The 23,545-nt window shown below is 48.9% G+C and overlaps 2 protein-coding genes across 4 annotated transcripts in view; both read left to right on the plus strand.

Annotated features, from left to right (window-relative positions):
* The first annotated feature begins 291 nt into the window (after nt 1–291).
* NIPSNAP1 (nipsnap homolog 1) lies at nt 292–14,898 on the plus strand. Its single transcript, XM_024566978.3, has 10 exons — nt 292–420; nt 6,298–6,425; nt 6,613–6,658; nt 6,882–6,976; nt 10,062–10,132; nt 10,287–10,427; nt 10,727–10,758; nt 11,117–11,211; nt 12,276–12,359; nt 13,530–14,898. The coding sequence occupies exons 1-10, from the start codon at nt 323–325 to the stop codon at nt 13,592–13,594; spliced, it is 855 nt and encodes a 284-aa protein (XP_024422746.2). The 5' UTR covers nt 292–322; the 3' UTR covers nt 13,595–14,898.
* A 960-nt stretch (nt 14,899–15,858) lies between these two features.
* The window catches only part of THOC5 (THO complex subunit 5), a 29,383-nt gene continuing 21,696 nt past the window's right edge, over nt 15,859–23,545 (plus strand). For 2 of the 3 annotated variants that reach the window (XM_024566876.3, XM_024566878.3), the window contains exons 1-7: nt 15,859–15,977; nt 16,914–17,031; nt 17,892–18,023; nt 19,514–19,657; nt 20,769–20,882; nt 21,026–21,123; nt 22,948–23,094. In XM_024566876.3, coding sequence (XP_024422644.1) covers nt 17,928–18,023; nt 19,514–19,657; nt 20,769–20,882; nt 21,026–21,123; nt 22,948–23,094 — 599 coding nt within the window. In that variant the 5' untranslated portion in view covers nt 15,859–15,977; nt 16,914–17,031; nt 17,892–17,927. The remainder of the gene's footprint in view (nt 15,978–16,913; nt 17,032–17,891; nt 18,024–19,513; nt 19,658–20,768; nt 20,883–21,025; nt 21,124–22,947; nt 23,095–23,545) is intronic. The other variant, XM_024566877.4, reaches the window with a different exon arrangement.

The following is a 23,545-nucleotide window of genomic DNA, read 5'->3' on the forward strand; positions in this document are numbered from 1 at the left end:
CAACGCCCAGCTAAGAACCCTGTACCATCATTGTTCGACGCTCCCATTTTACAGAAATGGACACTGAGGCCCGCAGTGGGGAAAGGGCTTCTTTCTTAAGGTCACAGAGCAAATCAGTAGCAGAGCTGCAAGGGCTCAGAGGACCAGAACCCCAACTTCCTTACACCCAGCGTCTGTCGAGCAGTGGGGAAAGAGCTACGCCAAGTCAACGCCCACCTGGCCGCGTGCGGAAGGAAGGGGCTAGTCGAGGGGGTGGGGCTTATCACGCTCCTCCGCTGCCGGGTTCGGGGGCGGGGCTTCCCCCAACCTGCTCAGCTCCAACATGGCTCCGCGGCTGTGCAGCATCTCTGCAGCGGCGCGGCGGCTGCTGGGGGGCCCCGGACCCCGCAACGCAGATGCTGCGGCCGCTTCTGCGGCGCGGTGAGAGCCGGGCCGGGTAGGGGTGGTGTGCGTGGGGGTACAGGGCGGGTGACCAGCATCAGAGCATCGGAGATGCGCAGAGACTCCAGCTTGTAATCTATGGGTTAGAGGCAGGGGCCAAATCTAGGCCGGGGGAAGAACCCTGGGCAAGAATGGAGGAGATGATACGTACATGGTCTTTGTCCTAGCGGATGCCTGCCTCTGGGCAGAGAATGAAACGTGGAGGTGAATGAGAGGGGCGGGTCCTGGAACCTGGAGAGTGGGAGCCGGGGAGGACATGAGTGGCCTTTTCCCCACAGGCCTTTGCAGTTGATTGTTGAGATGGTACCCACTGGGGGCTCCTAGGAGAGGCAGCTCCCCCTTCTGGAAGTTCTGAGGGGAAGGCTTAGGTAGAACAATGGAAGATCCCCAAGAGCCACGGTTGCATAGACCCTTTGCTTCTCAACCCTGAACAGTACAGGTGGGGCAAAAGAGGCCTGAGAATGGATGGGAATTGCCCAGTCACTCCCCGTGCCGTTCAGTAGCAACACTGGGTCTGGATCCTGGTCTCCTGAGACCCAGTGCTCTTTGCACCACAAGTGGTGGCCTTCTGGGAGAGGGAGGCTGACTGGCCCATGCCTTCAGTCTGGGCTTTTGTTTGGGCCCTGCTGTGGGCCGAGGCAGGGCCTGTCCTTTCTGATTGGCCCTGGGCGGCCCCTCCCTCCTCCGGCTCCAGCACCCTGTACTTCCCCCATCTCTGCACTTACCACCCTGTGCACCCTTGCCTGGCTCCCCTGCTAGACCGTCACCTCATTTTTCTGTTTCCCCAACCCCTGGCACAGGCTTCAGGACAGTGTGTACTTAAGAACGTTTGGTAAGAAGTGAGGACACCTGTCCCCTCACCTGTGGAAAGGAGGCAGGGGTCCCTCCTGGCCCCTGCACAGGCTTGAAGCTGCAGAGCTAACTTAGAGCTTGCCCTGAGATGTTAGAGCAGCATCGTGCAGTGGAGCCTTGGGACAGCTGGGAAAGAGGAGCCGGCATGCGCCTCCACCAGACTGCCTAATATTTGGAGAGAAAGTTGGTATCATGGAAATAGCTTGGAATTTGCTTGGCACCAGCAAATCTAATTCAGCCATTCTTGGGGGTGAACTTGGGCAAGTAATTTGGCCTCTTGAAGTCTTAGATTCCTCATCTATAAAATGAGAGTGATAAAATAGTACATATCTTATGGAGTTGTAGAGCATAAAAAAAGGCCATGGTGTGAGGCTGATGAACAAATAACAGGTGTTGCCCCTTTCTGCCCTGATATATGAGCCCCTCATATATCAGGGCAGAAAGGGCCTTGGGGAGATCATCTTCTATAAGCCCCTTATTTTCCAGATGGAGAGATCAAGGCTGGGGAAGGGACCTCATTTTCCCAGGGTTACAGAATCAGTTGTAGAAGCCATCTGTGTGACAGATATCCAGAGGTCACACAGGATAATGAGACATAGAGGCCACCTGCTGCTCCTCACTCGTTCAATGACCTTGGATGAGGCACTGAACCTCTGTGAGCCTCGGTTTTCTTCTCTGAAAAGTGGGAGTGGTGATCCCTGCTAGTTGTATTCTGCAGGACTGCTGTAACTGCATGTGGAAGAACACTTATCAAGTCCCTCAGTTACCGACTCCCTGGTCCCACATTGGATACAAGCGAACATCCCCACCCCACATGACCCTCACTCAGTCCTCTCCACCTCTCTGGAGTCACTAGAGGGACAGCAGCAGCCCTTTTGGCCTCGCTGGTTTGTGAGCATTGAAATCAGATGGACCTAGGTTGGAATCCTCTTGGTCATTGATTAAGGCCTGGGGCATCTCTGAGCCTCATTTTTCTCAAAACATGTTGTAAGGATTAGCTCTTTGCACATAGTAAGCACTCAATAGACAGCAGTTATCTGCTGTACCAGTAATCCTGTTGTTAACAGTATTTAAATTGTAGTTCTTCTAGTATGTCTTCTAAAGACACACTATGGAACAGTAAGCAGAAATGTGGCCCTTTCTAAAGTCAGCCAACTTAAAACACGAGTGTTTCAGAATGTGCCTAGATCCCAGCTTCCCAGCAAATAAATAAAACTTTCCGGAGCAGTTTCATGGGGGGAGGCATCAGACTGTTGCTCCCTATCAAGGGTGCAAATGTGTCATCTACTGAAAAGTTCTCATCTGGGACAAATATTGAGCAATTCTGCCAAAAGCACGGTGCTACAAATCCTGGGGGACGGAAGGATATTAGATAGTGGCTTCCGGTGTGTTTGGGGAGACAAGATGTAGTCATATGAAAATTAAAGGAATGGGGGAAAATGTGAGAGGTGTTTTTGTGGAAGGGGCTGAACTGGTCCAGCTGGGGCAGATCCTTCCCAAAGATTGGACAAAGCTGTATTGTGTTTTCTAGGCCTAAGAGGCATTCTTAATAGAATTTATATAACAAAACCTTTTGTATTTCTGGGACGGCTTACTGAGATTACATGAAAAATAAATAAACCGGGATGGCTCTAGAGCAGTGATGCTCAAGCTTGAGCGTGCATCATTATCCCCTGGTGGGCTCGTTAAAACCCAGGTCACTGGGCCCATTCCTGGAGTCCTGGATGGGGCTGAGAATTCCTCAGGTGACACTGGTACTGTGGGTTTGAGAACCACTGGGATGGGAAATCCCGGCTCTGTGGTTATCAAATTTAATCAAGAATTAACTCTGGAAAGCTTGGCAAAGTAGATGAGAGGTAGAATCCCAAGTGGAGACATCCAGCCTTTGTTTTGTAGGCAGTGGGGAGCCATAGAAGACTTTGGAGCAGAGGAATAGCATCACAAAAGTGGCGCCTTACAAAAACTGATGGACGGATTAGGGAAAGTGGGGAAAGGAGGGATCCCAGAGATCAGTTAGAAATTTAGGTAGGAATAGTGATACTGGCTGCCACTGCCACTTAAAACCCTTTCTCTAAAAGGCCCATCTTCTGGCTTCTATTTTACAGATGAGGATTATGAGGCTCAGAGAGATGAAGCTGAGCTGGGATCAGAACCCAAGTTTGCCCAGAACCTGTGCCTTAAAGCACTAATTCTGCTTGTGGTGGGGGGGATAGAAAGGGCGCCTGAGCCCTGTGTCCATGCTCTGAGCAAAGTTCCACCCTTTCTTTGCTTTCTTGCCCTCCACCTTTCACCATTTTCCTGCAGCTCTGGCTGAGCTCCCCTACCACTCCTTTCATTCCCCAGACACGACTGAACATGTGCCCTGTGCCCAGCACTGTTCCAGGCACTGGGGAGACAGCAGGGCTACACAGCAGACAATGTCCCTGTCCTCGTGGGGCTGCTTCTAGTGGGGAGACAATAAACAAGGCACATTAAAAAAAAAGTGTGTGTTAGAAGGAGCTACCGAAAAATAGAAAGCAAGGTGAGAGAGCTCAAGGGGAGTTCAGGAATAAGAGAAGGTTGTGCTTTCACTGAGAAAATGAAATTGGAAATGTGAACCCGACAATGCTGGCTTCCAGTGCAGACCCTGCCCTAGGATCTTGGACAGGTCCCTCCTTGGGTTTTACCTGTAGAAAAGATTCTCAGAAACAGGCTGTTCTGCCTTGCTCGTTTGACACTTAAGGAAACTGAAGCCCATGGGCAGGAAGGGTCAGAGTGATGGGAAGATGTGGGGGCCCATGAGAGCTCCTGGGTCTCCCTTCCACTCCCCAGCATGCCAGCCTCCAGGCTCTTTCTCCAGGGCTGGCCGCTAGGCTATTTATCTTGGCCAGTATTGGTGTTAATAAATTACTTGGAGTCCAGTTCTGGAGCAAAGGTCTTGGTTGACAAATTGGAGATGCTGATCTTCTCCCTGCCACTACCTCTTCCAGGGGAAGCATCCACTCCACATTCAAATCAAAGGTCAGGTCCCTCTGCCAGTGGTTTTGTTGAAACTCACCTGGTTCTTCACAGTATCTGCCTGGAGCTCCCCACGTCAGCTCCTGACCCAGGGTGGGGCCTGGCTTTAGAGGAAAGAGCTCTGGGTTGGTCCCTGCCTACATTCTGCCCCTGACTTGTGATGTGACCTTGGGCAAGTTCCTTAAACTCCCTGACCTTCTATTTTCTGGTCTCAAAAATGAGGACAGTAATAGTATCAACACTATAACATCATTACACAGATTCAGTGGATCATGCTACTGAAAAGCTGATCGCAGATCCCTGGCACAGAGAATGTCCTCAGCCAATATTATCTGCAGAGCGAGACTCCCTTATTCTGGACCACAATTTTCATAGGCCACACCACCCATCTGAGGATAATTGTCTTTTTGGGTTTTTGTTAACGAAGCAAATATATGCATAGTGACAGAAGGACTATGAATTCAGAAACACTTAAAACAATTTTTTTTAAATTTATTGATCTGAGAGAAAGAGAGAAAGAGAGGGTGGGAGGGGGAGGGTCGAGAGAGAAGGTAAGAGAGACACAGATTTGTTGTTCCACTTATTGATGCATTCATTGGTTGATTCTTGTATGTGCCCTGACCAGGAATCGAACACACAACCTTGGCATATTGGGACAATGCTTTAACCAACTGAGCTACCTGGCCAGGGCAAAACAATTTTTTTTAGCTTTACGAATTGTAATGAATAAAGACAAATTTAACCATCTCCCTCACCCCTCTCCCAGTTAAGCAGTATTGACAGTTTGGGACAAATCCTTACTCACCTTTCTTTGTGTTCATACAAGTGTGCTTACCATTTTAAGATGTTTTTAAATTTCATCTATCTGAGTGACTGATCCATGTGTTGGGGGGAAAATGTAATCAGTTTGAAATTATAAGACATTCTAGCCACAGAAAGGGCTCAGAAAAGGGGAGGACTTCTCACAGGGCCTCCACTGCCGGAAATCATCCAGCGGGAGACTTGCTTTTCAGGCCTGGCTAGAAGCTGCTGGGACCTTGTGTGGGAAAAGCAGTTATGGTCTGGCAGGACCTGGTAATAGTTTTTTCTGCTCTGAACAAAGCACATCATTCATTCAGTCATTCATTCATTCTTACAGCACCCTGGTGAAATACATAGGCAGATATTTGTCAATTAAGTGTTGGATGGATGAATGAATGAATCTTGCCTTGCAATGCCTTTTACCCCCTCAGTGGGCCACATCAGCCCTGTAGATCTGGAGACACCTCTGGAGAGCCTGCCCAAATTGCCAGAGGCTACGTTCAGGCTTACTGGCCTGGGCTGTCCCAGGGTTTTGTGTTCCAAGGCTCGTTTCTTCCAGTGACTGTGACCTCCTCAGGCACAAAGCTTATTTGGCTATTTATCCATTTGTGGGGGCTGGCAAGGGGCACAGGCCCAGTGTAGTGTGAGCATTAGGAAGGACAGTGAATGCAGCATTCTTCTCAGCGGGGACAGAACTTGCAAGGAAAGCACAGAGTAAAAGAGCCTGGTGTGTTTAGGGAGGAGCATACCTGGAGAGTGGCATATACACTTGGTGGGGGAGGACCCAGAAGGGTGACAATATAGGTTGGGCTGTCAAGGACTTTGGGCATCCAGCAAGGTGAGTTTGGGTTTGTTTTGCCTCTTGGCAAAGGGCTGCAGTTGTGTGGCCCAAGGGGGGAGCCCCTTGGAAGGGGTTAGAGTGGGGAGGCTGGAGAGATAGATGGTAGTTGAGGCTGCCTCTCTCGGCCTCCTGAGGCTCTTCAAATATTCGGGAAGCAAACTGGGCAGCCATGATCTCTGTTGAAGAGACTAGGTCTGCTCAGCTGGCTCCAATGACATGTTACATTCTGGAGCTGCCATGGGATTCTGTGGCCTTGTTCCCAGAAATGTGGGTCACCAGCCTAGGGGACCAGGGCACCTGAGCAGATGGAAGGGCCGAGGCTCCCTATATCCCTGCATGTCCTTCTGAATTCCTTTGTCTCACAGCTTCTATTCCAAGGACAATGAAGGCAGCTGGTTCCGCTCTCTCTTTGTGCACAAGGTGGATCCCCGGAAGGACGCCCACTCCACCTTGCTGTCCAAGAAGGAGACCAGCAACCTCTACAAAATCCAGTGTGAGTGGCTGCTGCGCCCACCAGCCTGCCTTTCCAGGGCCTGCAAGGCTTCAGCTGGGAGATAAGAGGGGTTGGGATGTCCTGAGCTGTCCTGGGAGCCCTGGCCCTGTTGGGCTCCCCGGACCCTGGCTCCCCACTTGCACACACACCCCCTGCTTCACCTCCCACTCTCTGTCTTCTGTTGCAGTTCACAACGTGAAGCCCGAGTGTCTGGATGCCTACAACAGCCTGACGTGAGCATCTTCTTCCATCCACCTGTTCCAGTGCCTATTTGGGTAGAGATTATATCCCAGCCCCATTCTCCTTACAGAAATCCAGGGATGTAAATTTCAGAGCCAGAAGTCCTAAGGATGTCTTTTCCAGCATCTGCATCTTAGACATGGGGAGACTGACACCCAGCCCAGAGGGCCTGGTGGCTGGTGTGAGCCCTCTCCCATCTCTGTACCCCTCCCACAGGGAGGCTGTGCTGCCCAAGCTGCACCTGGATGAGGACTACCCCTGCTCGCTCGTGGGCAACTGGAACACGTGGTATGGGGAGCAGGACCAGGCAGGTGAGGTGCCCACTTCTGCAGCGCCACTGCCACCCTCCCCAGGTCCCCAGCACCTCTTACACCTGGCTGCCCTCCACTCCCTCTCCACAGCAGCGCCCAGAGGGGTCTTTGTAAATGCAGTTCTCATCGGCTCACTCCCTTGCCCAAACACCTGTGTTGGCTCCCCTCTGCCCTTGGGGTGGCCCATGAGGCTCTGCAGGTCCTTTTCTGCCCAGCTTCTGATCTTATCTCTCCACGTCCTTCTTGCTTACTGCACTGTCCTGCCCATGACAGTTTCACCCTCTAGTTCCACAGTGTTCTTGCTGTTTCCTCTGCCGGAAGCAGTCTTTCTCCCTTGCCCGCTTTCCCTGGCTCACACCTCTACTCATCTTTTATGTTGGCATAGACATTACCTCCTCCTGGAGGCCTTCCTGATTCCCTCCACCCAAGCTGGGTCAGGTATCTCCTGTGGTCTCCCAGCCCCCTGAACTTGCCTCTTCACAGCCCTGATCATGCACCCTGTGGAGTACTTCTCTGCCTCCCCATGTTGGTGGTGAGTTCTGGGAGGGCAGGGCCCCTGCCTCTCTTTCTTCACCACTGAATCCCCAGTATTCAACATGTATTTGTAGAATGAACGGGGGCTCTTGTCTGAGCTGGTTCCTTCTCCCCAGCACGCTCCATCCCACTCCAACTTACCCACCTCAGTTGGCATCAGCTACTAAGACCCACATATGGATTTGGTTGACCCACAGTGTCTCAGCCACTCAAAGCGGCCTTGGCATGTAGATCTTGGCACGGTCCAGGAAGGTAGCCACTAACCACATGTAGCTATTTAAGTTTAAATTAGGTGACATCAAATGAAACGAAAAATTCCGTTTCTCAGTCACACCAGCTACATTTCAAGTGCCCACTGATAGACACATGTGGCTTGTGGCTACCGTGTCGGACAGTGCAGCTTTAGAACATTGGCACCATGGTACAAAGTGCTTTTGTGTAGTGCTGACTTAGACTCTACACGGCACAGGGAGATCCTCTAGAGCTTCCCTGACAGAAGTTTCTCAAAGCTTGCCTTAAACACTCCCAGCAATGGGGAGCTCACTATCTCATAAGCCAACCTACCTCATCCTTTCATAGCTCTGATAATTGTGTCTTTAAAAAAGTCCATGATAGGCAGATAGGTTTTCTTAATCCTGCATTCCATTTCAGTAACAGTCATCTATACATCAAAAGGGACACGGGGAAAGCAAAGTGTCTTCGGCTCCAGCCCCTACAGTTCTCCCACTTTAGGTACAACTTAATCAGCTCCGGCGGCACCACTGGGATTCTCCCGTGTGTTTGCTAGTTCAGAAATGAACTTTGAGGAATTGGATCCTGAATTTTTAAAGCATGTCCTGTGTTTTGTGTTCCTTGAAGTGTTGTCCCTCACACAGAATCTGCTGGGCAGCAGACTCTGTGAGCCATCCCTAGGAGTGGGGCTCAGGAGTCTACGTTTCACTGAATTTTGAAGAACCACTGGTTCATCTTCTAGAAGAACCACTTTCATTGCTAGAAAATTCTTTCTTCTCTTGGGCCTAGAATGCCCTACCTGTAACTTTTTCCCGTTGGTCCCCCAGTGTTAAGTTAATTTCTCTTCCACAGGTCAGCATTCCTCGTCTCGGTAGACTTCCATTCATACAGTACTTTTGCTGTTTCCCGTCAGGAAGGGCCTTTTACACCATAGGTTCAGACCATTTGCAGATGGGAAAAGTCAAGGCACAGATGGAGTCAAAAGGCAGGCGAAGGACAGGTTGGGGACGAAAGTAGCAAGAGTCTCAGGTTCCAGATGCTGGTTACCCTCACCTGTCAGGCCAACTACCCGCAGCTCTTGCCTGCCCAACTAATCGTTTGGGAGCTTTCCTCCCTTGTGCCATCCATTCTCAGAAGGATGGCAACTCTGTTCCCTTTCTTCTCTTGCACAGTAACTGTGTTTCTTTATTGTTGCAAGGTGTAGTTTCCTAGGGCTGGCATAACCAAGTACCAACTGGTTGGTGGTTTAAAACAACAGAAATGTTTTCTCTCAAGTTCTGGAGCCCAGAAGTCTGAAATCAAGGTGTGGGCCTGGCCATACTCCTTACAGAGTCTCTAGGGCAAGCTTCTTGGTGGTTGCTGGAAATTCTTGGCATTCCTTGGCTTGTAGATGCAACGCTCCAATCTCTGCCTCCTTAGGCACATACTGTTCTCTCTGTGTCTTTCCCTTCACATGGTGTCCTTTCTCTGTGTGTCCAAATCTCCCTCTTACAAGGACACTAGTCACTGAATATAAGGCCAACCTAGTATGACCTAATATTTGTTTAATTACACCTACAAAGACTCTATATTTCCAAATAAAGTCACATTCTAAGGTCCCAGGCAGGCATGAACTTGGGCATAGGGGAAATATTTAACCCAGTACAGAAGCTACGATACAAAATTCAAATAGGACAGGAGCTTTCAGTGAATGAAAAGTAAGCTTCTTTCCTGCCTGCAATCCCCAGGTCTCAGTTCTCTGTCCCCAGGACCTCTCCTGTCATAATCTCTTGGGTCTCCATCAAGAGATGGCGCATAGACCAGCATCTCTGGAGATGTCCCTCCACCCCTAAACACGTGAGGTAGCATACTCTGCATGCTGCTCTGTTCCTTGGTTCCTTTTTTAAATCCACTGTTTTGCAGTGTCCCATCTTAGCCCATCAGACCTACGCCCTCCTTTTGTCCAGCCTGTCCCCCACAGGCCTGGCTGTAAGTGTGCCACTGTGCCTTGGGTGAAAATTCACATCAGATTCTCTTGTTGCTGTTGAAGGCAGTTTGGGTGGGAGCATTATTGTTGTTTTCAGGATGAGGACATTGAAGCCTAGAGGGGTCAAAGGGCACCATCTGGCAGAGCTGGAGCTCAAACCTAAGTCTTACAGGCTTGTGTCTGGGGTCTCCCTTACCCAGCACTATCCCCACCAAGGCAAAGGAAACTCAGAGTCCTGGTGCTCCAGAGAACCAAGCTGGAGACCACCCCCTTACATATATGTTTAGCCAATCTTGGGGTGCGCAGGGCAGGGTCCCAAGGGCCCCCTCACCTGAACCTCTCACCCCACAACAGTACACCTGTGGCGATTCTCGGGTGGCTACCCAGCCCTCATGGACTGCATGAACAAGCTCAAAAACAACAAGGTATGTTGGTATCCACTTGGCAAACCTCTGCTTATTGGTTCTGGTCCAGCTGTGTGCTGCTGGGGGCTGCCTCTACCATCAGCCCATGGGACACACTCCAGGGGGGCGGCGGGAGTGCTTCCTGGATGTCATGCCCAGACCACCATGCCCACAGGAGTATCTGGAGTTCCGAAAGGAGCGCAGCCAGATGTTGCTGTCCAGGAGAAACCAGATGCTCCTCGAGTTCAGCTTCTGGAATGAACCACAGCCCAGAGCAGGTCCCAACATCTATGAGCTGAGGACATACAAGCTTAAGGTGCCTTCCTCCCACCAGATCCCTGCCTGGTCCCATTTTCCCTGCTGTACAGGTGTCCCAAGGTGGGTGGGCCCTGTGCCCCAACACCTAGACTGTGGTTTCCGGCCTCTCCCGCCTTCTGGGCTCAGACCAGAGGGGTGTATGCACCCGTGCATACCTGCACACCCAGATGCAAGTCAGGGCCCTCAGGCCAAGTGACCCTGGAACTGGGGAGACTTGACGTTGCCCCTCTTCTCCCAGCTGGGACCCTGGGAATCTGAAGTGAGAGCTCATTCCAGTCTCTTCTGGTTCTCTTTCAGCCGGGAACCATGATCGAGTGGGGGAACAACTGGTGAGTGGCAGTGCCAGGGGCCGGGTGGGGCGGCCCTGCCCATCTGCCCTGCCGAGTCCCCTCCCCTGGGGTGCCACCTTTCCCAGGGCCACGTGGCAGGGAACCCTGCGAACTTTGCCCCTCATGTATCCAGGAGAAGGATCCAACCAGAAGGTGAGGATCTTCTAGAGGATCCCCTGGAATAACACCCAGCCAACAGCTGTACCTCTGTCACCCCATTTCCCAGCCATCTCTGAGAGCTGGGGGCCCCACCTCAGCCCTCACCCTTGAGGTGTGGCGGAGAAATCAGCTTGGGGACACTTCAGGGGGCCCTTTGTACTAGCCCTGGCCTCTTCCCCACACTCTTCTGCTGTCCCAGGGCTCGGGCCATCAAGTACCGGCAGGAGAACCAGGAGGCGGTGGGCGGCTTCTTCTCACAGATAGGAGAGCTCTACGTTGTGCACCATCTCTGGGGTAGGCTGGGGACCCTCCAGGAGCCTTCTGCTAGTCCCCTTTCTCCATTCTTACTCCATTGTCATTCGTGCAGACAATGCAAATACATTAGTACCCTGTGGAACTTAACGTTCTAGCAGAGGGAGACACCACCTCAGACATAATAAACTAACAAAGATAATTTCAGATTATTACAAATGACACAGATAGGGAGAAATGACGAAAGATATGGGGGCCTAAGTTGGCTGAAACAGACAGAGAAGGCTTCTCTAAGGAGGTAAAAGTGGAAGCCCAGCTAAAGGATGAAAAGGAGCCAGCTGTGAATTACTAGGGAAGGGCATTCCAAGTACAGGGAATAACACGTGCAAAGGCCCTGTGCTGGGGAAGGGCCTTCAGGATTTTGAGGATCTCCAAGGAGGCTGGTGGGAGAGAGTAGGGAGGAGTGTGAGGAGATGAGGCGGGGCCTTGCAGGCTATGGGGATGAGTTGAGGTTTATTCCAAATGCAACAGGAGGTGACTGCAGCATTATTAGCAGCATGACATGGCCTGATGTGTGTTCTAATATTCCTGTGGCTGCCACGTGCTATGCTGATAGCACTTTGTAGGGGAGCAAGAGAGAAAGTGAGGCAACAGGAAACGGTTACCCTAGCTCAGGCAGGAGAGGTGATAACCTGGCCAACGTGGAGGCGGTGAGGATGCTGAAAAGTCCAGGTTAATTAGTCTTGAGGGGGAAGCAGTGTGTCACTGAGGCCCTCGGAGGAGCAGGTTAGGGAGTTCAGGAGTTTGTAGCCCTGAAAATGTTGCACTTGAGATGCTGACACATCCAAGTGGAGATATTAAGTGGGCACTGGATAAATGAGTCTGGGGGCTGAGGGCAAATTCTGGGTGGATATATAGAAATTTGAGAGTTGTCTACAAATGTACTTACCAGATGAGATTGTCAAAGCAGACAGTGTTTGTTACATTCCGAGGCATCCGGGAGGAAGACAGCAGGGCAGGGTTTGGAGCAGTGGGAGGAGGGCCCTCTTCTGGGTACCAAGGTCAGATCCTCTGTGCCCAAAGGTGAGGCAATGCTTTCCCCACAGCCTATAAAGACCTGCAGTCTCGGGAAGAGACTAGAAATGCAGCTTGGAGGAAGAGAGGTTGGGACCAAAATGTCTACTACACAGGTGAGTACCGCCTCCTCTGGGCCGGGGTGGGAGGTGTGGGGCGGTGGGGGCATCTGAGGACCTTGGAGGTCATCTGCTAGGAGCCTCACTTGATTCCTTCCATGGATGGGGAACTTGCTTTGAAAGCAACGAGTTATTGGGCTTCTGTCCTCGCGGCACACTCCACATGACCCAGGCAGTCCTAAGTGAGTGCTCTAGGAGAAGATACAACAACCAGGAGGTCCTTGCCTCGGACAAGTGGAGCAGTTCGGTGTGCCCTGCGACCTTGGGCATGGCTGTCCACCTCGCCGAGGCTGTTTCCTCATCTGTAGAATGGCGATGGTGATAGTGCCTGCCTTGGAGGACTAGAGGGAGGATTCCAGGTGCTAATTTATGAAAAGTGCTTCACCCAGATTCTGGCACAGAGGAAGCATGCAGCAAATATTTTCCAGCAAGTTGTCACTTTGCTGGGCCTCCTACACTGCCCCTGGCTGTGTGCCAGGGACTGTGGGGGGAGGTGGGGTGTGGCTGGAGCATCCCAGAATGAACAGGAGCTTGTCCTTTAGTATCAGCATCCCTTGGAGCCTTTAAGAAATGCTGAATCTCAACCCCCTATGCCACCCACTGAATCAGAATTTGCACTTTAACAAGAACTGTAGGTAATTTGTATGCACAGGAAGAAGGATTCTCACCTCCAGGGTGACTTTGGGTTGACCCACTCCAACTTGCAACCCTCTCCATCTGTAAAATGAGGCAATTGAACTAAATCTTTCTTTCAAACCTCAGCCACTTGAGGAACCCCTCCCAGCTTTTGTCCTACTAGTATAATATTGCTACAATTATTTTTTTGGTACTTTTCTTTAAATCCGCCTACTTTGTTCTTTACCTAGCTTTGCCCTAAGCAATAGGATCTGTAAAGTTACTTTTTACTACGCTATTATTTTTTTCCAAAAGCTCAGGAAAAGAAACGTATAATTATGGAAAATATTTAAATGTTATATGGCAACACCACCTAAGTCCCCTCTTCCACAATTTGGAAGATGGGGCTCTCCATGGGTCATTCCAGAAGGGCAATGGGGCGTTTCCTGTCTCAGCATCCCTGGCATTCTCCCCCTTCAAAAGCACCACTTTCCTGCGTTAGCCTGTTTCATTCACCTCTGTGACCTCTGGGACCTCTGCCTCTCTCCACAGTCCCCCTGGTGCGACACATGGAGTCTCGGATCATGATCCCTTTGAAGATCTCACCTCTTCAGTGATGTTGCTGCTGCCTCCACCTCATCCCCCTTCTCCCTCAGGGCAGCCATGACCAGAGGAGCTCCCAGTTCTGCTGTCTTGGTTCTCTCTCAGATCTTGGAGGACTCTGGGGGCTAATGCTCAGCTCAGACAGTGGGGAGCTGAAGGAGAACAGGGTTCTGAGAACTTACAGCTCTGCCCGGAGACTTCCCACCTTCCCCACCCACTCCTTCCCCTGTGCCGGAAGCAGTCTGTAATTTCTCCGAATGAAGAACAACCTTTTATGTCTTCCCCGTAAGATTCCTCATCTCAAGTCCACCAGTCCCATGGAAAACGTCAGTTTTACCTTTAGTTGCTCGAAACGTAGTGTGTCTAGTGGTTAGAGGTGGGGTGGGAAGGGAAGAGGTGAAACCAGACCAGGCTCTCAGGAATTCCCTGGTCTCTACTGGGCCACCCACTTGCTGAACATTCTGAACCAAATCCCTCCTGATGGGAAAAAGCCTAGAATTGCCACAAGAAATAAAGGAAAACCCTCGACGAGCAAAGTCAGCAGCAGGTCTACCTAATTCACCTAGAAAAGCTGGGAAAAGGGAGCTGGAAAGGTTCTGGGGGTCAGGAATCAGAATGGAGCGGGAACAAGAACCCAGAACCAGGAACCCCGTAGGGAATAGAACTCCATAGAATTCAGAAGTTGGAATACAGAATGGGAAAGACAACAGGCGTGAGAAAAAGCCTAGAATTGCCACAAGAAAAGGAAAACCCTCGACGAGCAAAGTCAGCAGCAGGTCTACCTAATTCACCTAGAAAAGCTGGGAAAAGGGAGCTGGAAAGGTTCTGGGGGTCAGGAATCAGAATGGAGTGGGAACAAGAACCCAGAACCAGGAACCCCGTAGGGAATAGAACTCCATAGAATTCAGAAGTTGGAATACAGAATGGGAAAGACAACAGGCGTGAGGGAAGACTGCTTGGGAGGGGTTCCTAATACAAGACACCTGGAAAGAGGCTCATCTGTTTTCTTCTGCAAAATGAATGTGTAGTTCCAGCTCTTCTGTGTGGGGAGTCTCCGCCCTCCCTTTCCCATCCTGTAGGCAAAGATAGGGGCCTGAGCCTGCATTTCCTCACCGTGCTTCCCTTTTCTCCTTCACATTCGATCAGCCCAACCCTCATTCTATGGGGCCACTCGAAATGTGGAGTGGGGTCAGTGACTTTGGGGGCCTCCTCAGTGACCCCCACACTTCATGATCCTCTGGGTAGATTTATTCTGCCTCCCTTTCAGGGAAACTTGTCCTGGAGTTGCTGATGGAACCAATTAAATGTTTACTATAAACCATTGTGTCTTTTCTTCATCTGCAAGGAACTTTTCAGTAGGTGGCCAAGGCCAGGCCAGCTTCCCAGTTCCAGCTGCTGATTTACCCCCCCCCCCCCGTGTGGTATTGTGCTCTCTGAACTACCCTCGGGTGGCCTGCCCCCATAGCAGAAGGAGCTTCCCTATATAACGAGGGATTCAAGACATCAGTGTCTACCTCTAGATAAGTAGGATTTACACCAAATGCCCTAAACCCTGCCCATACAGTTCCTGCCGGGGATAGAAAATGCTTGAAGCTGTCAAATGCTGCTTTAGAATTGTGACTGCCTTGGGCAAACTGGGTTGAAAATGGAGACTACTGGTGCACCTGTGGTAAAAACACATGTAAGGTGAGGTTAATGCCCTCTCTGACTTGCTGTCCTGACTAGTGTGGATGTTAGGGTGAATATGACAGTTAAGAACCCAGGTTGTGAAGGCAAATCCACAGGGGTCCAAGTCTTGCACTACCACTCTCTTGTGTTACCTTGGGCATAACGCCAGTTCATTTCCACAAATGCTTGGCAGAGAGCTTACTAGATGCTGGACTTGGGGCACTGGGGAAAGAATGAAGGAAACACATTTTGAGTGTTCGCCCTTGCAGTCCTGGCCAGGTGCTCAGAGCGTGGATACACCAAGATTGCGGGTTCCATCCTGGTCAGGGCACATACATGAAGCAACCAATGAATGCACAAGTAATTGGAACAACAAATGGATGTTTCCCTCTCTGTAATCAATTATTAGAAAAGATTGCCCTTGCATCTTCCATTTCCTGGTTTTAGAGGGCAGCGTGAGGATGTTGGCGATTGGGACAGTCCCAGACAACTCAGCAACCCAGTGGTCCCGACCTCCGGGTCCCACGTCACCCAGCCACTGGCTGCACCGTAGGCCGGTTACCTTCCCGGGCCTTCGTGCTTCACTTCCGGCCTTCGCGCTCACTTCCGGTCTTTGCGCCTCGCTTCCGGTTGCTCCTCCTTCCTTCCGCTTCTCGGTGGTGCGCGGGCTGCAATCTCCCCGCCTCCTGGAGTGGGTCGCTCGCTGGGACAGGTTCGGAGCGCGGTTCGGTGAGGAGGGGATCGGGACAGTGGAAGGGCGGCAGGGCCAGGCCGGATGCTCTGGGACTGAGGTGCCGATCACCCGGAGGGCGTCCTCGGGCTGGAGTCCGGCCCGGGTTCTCCGCCCTCACGCCCTGGTTCCGGGGCTGTCGGCGCCGCTTGGCCCCGCGCGCTCAGTTTCCTCCTGTGGAAAATGTCGACTGCAGATCGTAGCCACCACATTGTAGCCTCTAGATGACGACGGTGGTGGTGATAACCGACGGCTCACACTGTGCGCTTATGTGTGCCGGGCACTCTTCGCCGTGCTGTCAAAGTCGGGGTTTCCCACATTTAAACCTCTCAGGTCTTACCTTTGTGGGTCTCACCTTTGTGGGTTTGGCCAGATCAACTTAGTTGTAGGACGGCTTATTAAGGGTTTTTAATTGAGTCACTTTTAAAATTTAAATTCACTTTAGAAGAAAAATTTGTCTTTATCATAAATATATAACTTCTTTCATTTGTCATATGCAGAAGGTAATGATAAAAATTAACATATTTTAGCCCTGGCTGGTGTGGCACAGTGGACTGAGTGCCAGCCTATGAACCAAAGGGTCACTGGTTCAATTCCCAGTCAGGGCACTTGCCTGCGTGGGGGGCCAGGTCCCCAGTAGGGGGCCTATGAAACCACACATTGATGTTTCCCTCTCTTTCTCCCTCCCTTCCCCTCTTTCTAAAAATAAATAAATAAAACCTTAAAAAATAAAATGAAAACAGATCATAGTTAATAATTCTGGCTAGATTTCATTGTCTAGGGTTCTGAGATAAGTCCTTTTGTTAACAAAGGAACATGGGTGTTCATAGATGTTAAAGACAAACTAGGGAAATGAGATGTTTTCTTCGAAGCAAAGAAAGGTTCTAAAGAGAAGGTTCTAAAAAGAATTGAAAAGAGATTAATTTTCTCCTCAGGTGTTCCACATCATTTAAACATCACGCATGTACCATCTAACGCCCCGCTCCCAGATCATCTTCATCACCTTCCCCAGTGGAGGACATTCCTGTGTTAATGTCCACAACAGACCCTGAGGTAAGGACTGGAATTTGCATTTGATCTGTGAGGAAACGCCCACAGAACAGTGAAGTGTCTTGTCCCGGGACTCATAGCCACCAAGTAGTAGAGCGGAGACTCCGTCTTTGGGCTCTCTGGCTTGTCTACCACAAGCTACTGGCTCCCTCAATAATTGTCGCAGCCAGATTTGGGGGGTAAGGGCAGTAGTGCTGCCCACCTCGGGGGGCTGTGGTGACAGTCAGGAGAGATAGCAGGGGAGGGTGCTTGGTGACCTTAGAGTTCTGTGAAACGTAGGCTCTGGTCTTTTAAAATTTAGGGTTAACCAGGGGGTTGACGGCAGCCCCAGACGAGATGGTAGCAAGACCAAGAGGCATATGATGTCGTTAAGAGCACTGATGTGGCATTGGATGGAGCCAAGGTTTAGCATAATAGCTGTGTAAGCTTGGGCAACGCTGTACACCTTTCTGATCCTCAGCGTTCTCACCTATAAAACGGTACTACTTCTTATCTAAAAGGTTTGGATAAAGATCAAATGAGAACATTCCCATAAAGTGCTCAGATCAAGGTCTAGCACACGGTGATCAATCAGTAGTACTGGGAATGTGCGTATATGCCAGGCTGCGGAGTTTGGTCAGTGGTGTGGTGGTGGGGCCTCTAAAGGGGGTGGAGGTGAAGAAGATGAGTTCATTTTGGACAGGCTGAGGGATGACCCTTCCCCCTTTTTACAGAGGATTTGACTGAGGCTTAGGGTTGAATCTGTTCTTAGTTACCAAGAGCGTAAGTGACCAGAACTGCTAGTTAAACTTCAGTATTATGACTCCAGGAAAATCTCCAGTTCCACCTCTAGAAAAATCTCAAAAGCTTTCTCCCCTGAACAGGTCTCTGCTATTTCTTCCTGACCTCACCAAACCACCATGTCCTCAGAATCAAGCAAAAAACGGAAGCCCAAAGTGATCCGCAGTGATGGAGCTCCAGCCGAAGGGAAGCGCAGTCGTTCTGACACTGAGCAGGTGAGATTAGCCACGGCTGCCATTCTGCTGAGAAGTTGCAGCTTATGGCCAGGCACCTGGATGTGGGTTTGTAGCAGTTAAGGGTCACAGGGACAACTTCCCAGGGGACCTCTGTTTAACAAGCTGCCCAGAATTCACTTAGCTCTACAAAGTCCGAGTATCCACATCAGGGGTAGCTGCAGCATCCCAACACCCAGCAAGCCTATATTAGACATGATTAGTGCCTGAACAGAGACAGTACCAGAACCACGTGCCCACAGAGCCTCTTCTGCGGTCTGAGAGCTCAAGTGGTCAGCAGGATCTCCTTTTGCTATTTCTCTGTCCTTGAATCTGTCAAGGTAATTTATTACTTGTTTTGATTCTTTGGTTGGTTATGTTCTTTGTTTGTTTTTAAAACTAGAACAGAGAAACATATAGCTTAACTTTAAATAAAAAGCAATACCTTCCTCAGGTTAGGATATCCAGAGTAATGAAGAGCCTTATCTTTCTGAGGGCATTGATTCTGACTCTTTTTTTAATGGAAGTATAACTACATATAGCATGTTAATTTTAGGTGTACAACAATTCGATATTTGATACATTGCGAAATGGTCACCACAGTAAGTCTAGTTAACATCTGTCACCGTACATAGTGACAAATTTTCTTGTAATGAGAACTTTAAGATCTACCCTCTTAGCAGCTTTCAAATGTGCAATACAGTATTATTAACTATTAATTCTCGATTAAAGAGATGTGTTCTCTTTGCTCCAAAGGCTAGAAGACCAATTATGATATTTTAGTCTCTACTAAAGCTTAATTTGACCATCTGAACACTCTTCTATAGGAATTTGGTTATATTAATTCTGGTTTATCTATATAGTGGACTGTGTGGCTATCATGCAACCATTTTGATGGAGATATGTGTTGGGATGGAAAATTGCACTGAACAGCATGGACAATACAATCTCATTTTTGTTACAAAGTAAAATTTGTGTTTGTCCACAGTATCAACAATGGAGTTATTTCAGACTGGGAGGTGAAATTACAGGCAATTTTTCTTTTCTTTTGTTTTTTTTAATTTTATTTATTTTTAGAGAGGGGGGAAAGGAGGGAGAAAGAGAGGGAGAAACATCAATGTGTGGTTGCCTCTCGCATGCCCCCAACCAAGGACCTGGCCCACAACCCAGGCATGTGCCTTGACTGGGAATCGAACCAGCAACCCTTAGGTTCACAGGCTGGTGCTGGTGCAATTTTTCATTTTGTTTTTTGATACTCCTCTATATGTTCTGAATCTCTGTCACTAAGCATGCATTACTTTATAATCAGAAGAGGAATTATTTTCCATTTTGGAGCAAAAAAAAAAAAACACCTTTGATTTGAGGAATAGATCCTTTAGAGACCTGATTTGGGGCTTCATTATTACTGGTCTCAGCCCATATCTCTCCACATCCCTGGTCCTAACTGGGAGACTTTGACTCCCTCCCCAAGGCCTGTATCCTTGCCTCCACAGGAAGGTAAATACTACAGCGAGGAGGCTGAGGTGGACCTGCGGGACCCTGGAAGAGACTATGAGCTGTACAAGTACACGTGCCAGGAGTTGCAGAGACTCATGGCTGAGATCCAGGACCTGAAGAGCAGGGGGGGCAAGGATGTGGTAAGGACTGGACTGGACAAACATGGACCTGGTGGTTCTGCATGGGTGGGCCTGCTTGCACCTCAGAGCCCTTCCTGATCTTGGTCTCCTCTCTTAGCCGGGAATAGTTGGTTGTAGCCTGGGGGCTCTGGAGACTTGTCTGTGGATTTATTGGAACTTCTCGTCACCACCCAATCACCAATTATAGTAATGAAAGTACAGGATAATTTTTTCTTTCATACCTGTAATTTGATAATTCATCCAACTATTATATTTATTAAGCACTGAGTATTTTGCTAGGTGATGAGAAATGATGGTACATCTAAGTTTCCTTGCTATTATAAGGGTGGATATATACAAGTAAATCGTAAGAGATCAAAAATGAAATTATTAATATTAAATGAACCAACCAGGCTTCTGGGCAGAGAAACTAAACGGAGTGACGACAAACTAGATGGATAAGTTCAAAACGAAACAAAACAACCCATGTTTTTCCAGGAATCTCACTTATTTGTGCTTATACTGGCCAGTATTGTTAAGATTATAGTTTTTTAAAGATACTATTTTTTTTTTAGAGAGAGGGGAAGGGAGGGAGAGAAACATTCATTGGCTGCCTCTCCCACGCCCCCAAGTTGGGACCTGGCCTGCAACCCGGGCACGCGCCCGTGACCAGGAATTGAACAGGTGATGCCTCAGTGTGCAGTCCGGTGCTCCACCCACTGAGCCACAGCAGCCAGGGCTGTTGAGACTATTATATCCTTTCTCTTACTGTAGTCAAACTTTACAGTTCTGATTCTGCTATTTTTGTTTCAATTTTTCTGTAATGTTATTTATAGAGGTCAAATTGTTTGGCAGCTGTTGCTGTTATTAGGGTCCCTGTGTGACACGTGGGGCCGGATGTTATCGTGCACTCTTTGCACTTCCTCCACGTTCAATTCTTGGTACTTTGGTCCAAGCAGAAATTGCGTCTTTGGGCCTGGAAACCTTAAGCATTTCCCTTGTGCAGTCGTTCTTTCATTTCTCTCTGACTCTTCTCGTGCTTCTGAGCTCCTCCCAGTGTCTTTATTTTGGAGCGGAGGGAAGCCGCGCCAGCACCCATTGTTGAGGTTTACCAGTTTTTCTTTGCCTGCAGGCAGTTGAGATTGAAGATCGCAGGATCCAGAGCTGCGTGCATTTCATGACTCTGAAGAAGCTTAACCGATTAGCCCACATCAGGTTGAAGAAAGGAAGGGATCAGACCCACGAGGTAGGAGTTGGGAGGTTTAACCCTCCTCCTCCCCACCCCCTTCTCAATCTCCTTTACCCCTTTTTCTGAGTTTGCTGCTGCTGTGCTCCAGCCTGCCCCACCCCGACTTGCCCCACTCACCTCTGGCCTTGTCCTCTTTTCAGGCCAAGCAGAAAGTAGACGCCTATCACCTGCAGCTCCAGAACCTGTTGTATGAGGTGATGCACCTGCAGAAGGAGATCACCAAATGCCTGGAGTTTAAGTGAGTTTTGGAGGGCAGGGCTTTGGCAAGATGGTCGTTGGTAACTGCTTTTTTCTACATAGCTCTGTGTGAGCTAGTCTTTTAAAAAAGAAATCAGATGATTGTGGAGACTGTAGGACCTGGGAGAAGTGTGTAAAGGTTACTTTGAGTGGGAAAATTGGCAGCAGTTTCAGGCTGCACCAAGAAACTCAGAAGCCTATCTGACCCTTTTGAATTTTGAGCTCTGTACCTGGTAAAATCAGCTGTCTCTCCCCAATAGGGACCTTTACATTCATTACCAGTTTGATTCCTGAGCACTTGCGTGGAAGCAGCTCACTTCCAGTCATGTCCCTTTAACCTTTGGCCCAGTTTCCATCTCTAAAGTTCCAACAGTTCGTTTTTGCAAGTGAATTTTATTCTTTGGAACCTGAATTTCTTACTGCTTAGCTGCCTGCAGGTGAACGAACTAGAGTTTGGCAGTGTTCTTTTTAAAACGTAATTAATGCCTCTTGGCTAATCCAAGCTGAAAGATGAGAAGGAAGAAGGAGTAGACAGAAGAAGAGAAGGGAGTGTGTTCTTGCTTGGTCAGACCCAGTTGTGCAAACTGAAAGGAGGCAGGTTTTATTTGTAATAAACTTGGGGTGAGTGAGCACATCAGATACTGGGTCTAGTGTATTTTTATTTAATACTGATGATGGTGATTTTTGAGAGGCATCTTTATCTATGCCACAAATTCATCAGATAATAATACTTAAATACTAATAGAGGTGGAATCCACATCAGGTCGGTACCAGAGTTAATAGTCTTGTACAGTTGTTGCTTTCCTGGTTTTGACTTTGTACTGTTTAGATATTATTATTGGAGGAACCCAGGAGAAGGGTACATGGGGGAAATAAATGCTCAGTATTCTTTTCAAAATATCCTGTGAGTCTTAAACCATTTAAAAATAAAGGTATAAACACGAAGTAAAAGAATGCATGCCCCTACCTGTAACCATTGCTCAGATGAAAGCTGACAAACCCAAAATCCAGTGGAACCGACGCATGGAGAGGCCAGTGGCTGGAGTGATACAGCCTGGATTCAAATCTCAGCTCTGCCACACACTAGCTGTGTGTGACCTTGGGCAAACTGCTTAACTATGGCAGCTTCCATGTCATTTGAACAATGGTGATAAAAATTCCCATTTTATAGAGTTGTGAGAATAAGTCAGGTGAGGATGACATATACTGGATGCTTAATGTATGGTAGCTGCTGTTATTATCACCACCATTTATTCACAGCCTGTGCACTATGTTAATGCAGGAAAGAGTGTTGGGTTTCTTTTCTTTATACACATGAGTCACTATACATGCAGCATTTAAAGCCTCTCGATCTTATTCCCGTGTGGTATGCCATGCTGGATCTTCCCCATCCTGTGCTTATACAGTTAACATTTGGAGCTTAAGTGCAGACCCTTATGTTTATTTCTGTTAAATGATATTTCCTGGTTCTAACCTGGCAGTCTAGGCCTAGACCATAGTGTTTTTATTTGACTTTTTAAGCTAAAAGCTCTCTTGCTCATCTTGGAGACATCTGGGAGTTTGATAAGCATCCCTTCCAGGTCTTTAGCTAATTCATGGATAAAAAGGTTGGACAGCATGGATAAGGAGCCTATGGCATGCCACCAACCATCTCTCTTCAGCTGAAACATCTGCTGTGAGCGTTTGCTGAGAAGACTGGATTCCATGTCCCTGGGTAGCTGTAGACCTGGGCTAAGCGGGTGAACACGGGGAGGAACTGTGGGCCTGCTTAAGCCACAATGTGGGTTCCTAGGAACAGCAGCTTAACCTTCATTTTTGTCTGTAGGTCAAAGCATGAAGAAATCGATCTGGTCAGTTTAGAGGAGTTTTATAGAGAGGCTCCTCCAGATATCAGCAAGGCTGAAATCACCATGGGAGACCCTCACCAGCAAACCCTTGCACGTCTGGATTGGGAGCTGGAGCAGCGGAAAAGGTGGTATTTCCTCCTTCTTGACCTTGTTAACCTGTGCAGACACAGTGCTTAAACCACAGGGGACAGTACTTTGTTATGACCCACAATCTGCTGCACAACTAGCAGAATAGTCTCTGAGACCAAATCTCATTTTGTGATTTATTCACATCTGATAGTTAAAATTTGGCCAACCGCATCACTAGTGGGGTTGGAATTGCCTATGACTGTTAACAGAAAGTTGGAGTGATCTTTCTTTTAAAATCCTAACACCTGAGACTTAAACACTTTTTCGGTCTTTCCCCCTGCCTATAAGAATATATCCCTGTGTGGTTTTTTTGTAATCCTCAAAAAAGGATATGTATACTGATTTTAGAAAGAGGAGGAAGGGTGAAGGGGGAGACAGAAAGAGGGGAAAAAAAAATCAGTGTGAGAGAGAAACATGGGATCAGTTGCCTTCTGTATGTGCCCCCAC

Source organism: Desmodus rotundus, chromosome 7 (assembly GCF_022682495.2).
Source record: "Desmodus rotundus isolate HL8 chromosome 7, HLdesRot8A.1, whole genome shotgun sequence".
In the NCBI taxonomy this organism is placed as follows: Eukaryota; Metazoa; Chordata; class Mammalia; order Chiroptera; family Phyllostomidae; genus Desmodus; species Desmodus rotundus.

Coding starts and splice junctions, on each gene's coding strand:
- NIPSNAP1 (XM_024566978.3), top strand. CDS start 323: ATGGCTCCGCGGCTGTGCAGCATCTCTGCAGCGGCGCGGCGGCTGCTG. Junction 6,426..6,612: donor CAACCTCTACAAAATCCAGT/GTGAGTGGCTGC, acceptor CTTCTGTTGCAG/TTCACAACGTGAAGCCCGAG. Junction 10,428..10,726: donor TGAGGACATACAAGCTTAAG/GTGCCTTCCTCC, acceptor GTTCTCTTTCAG/CCGGGAACCATGATCGAGTG.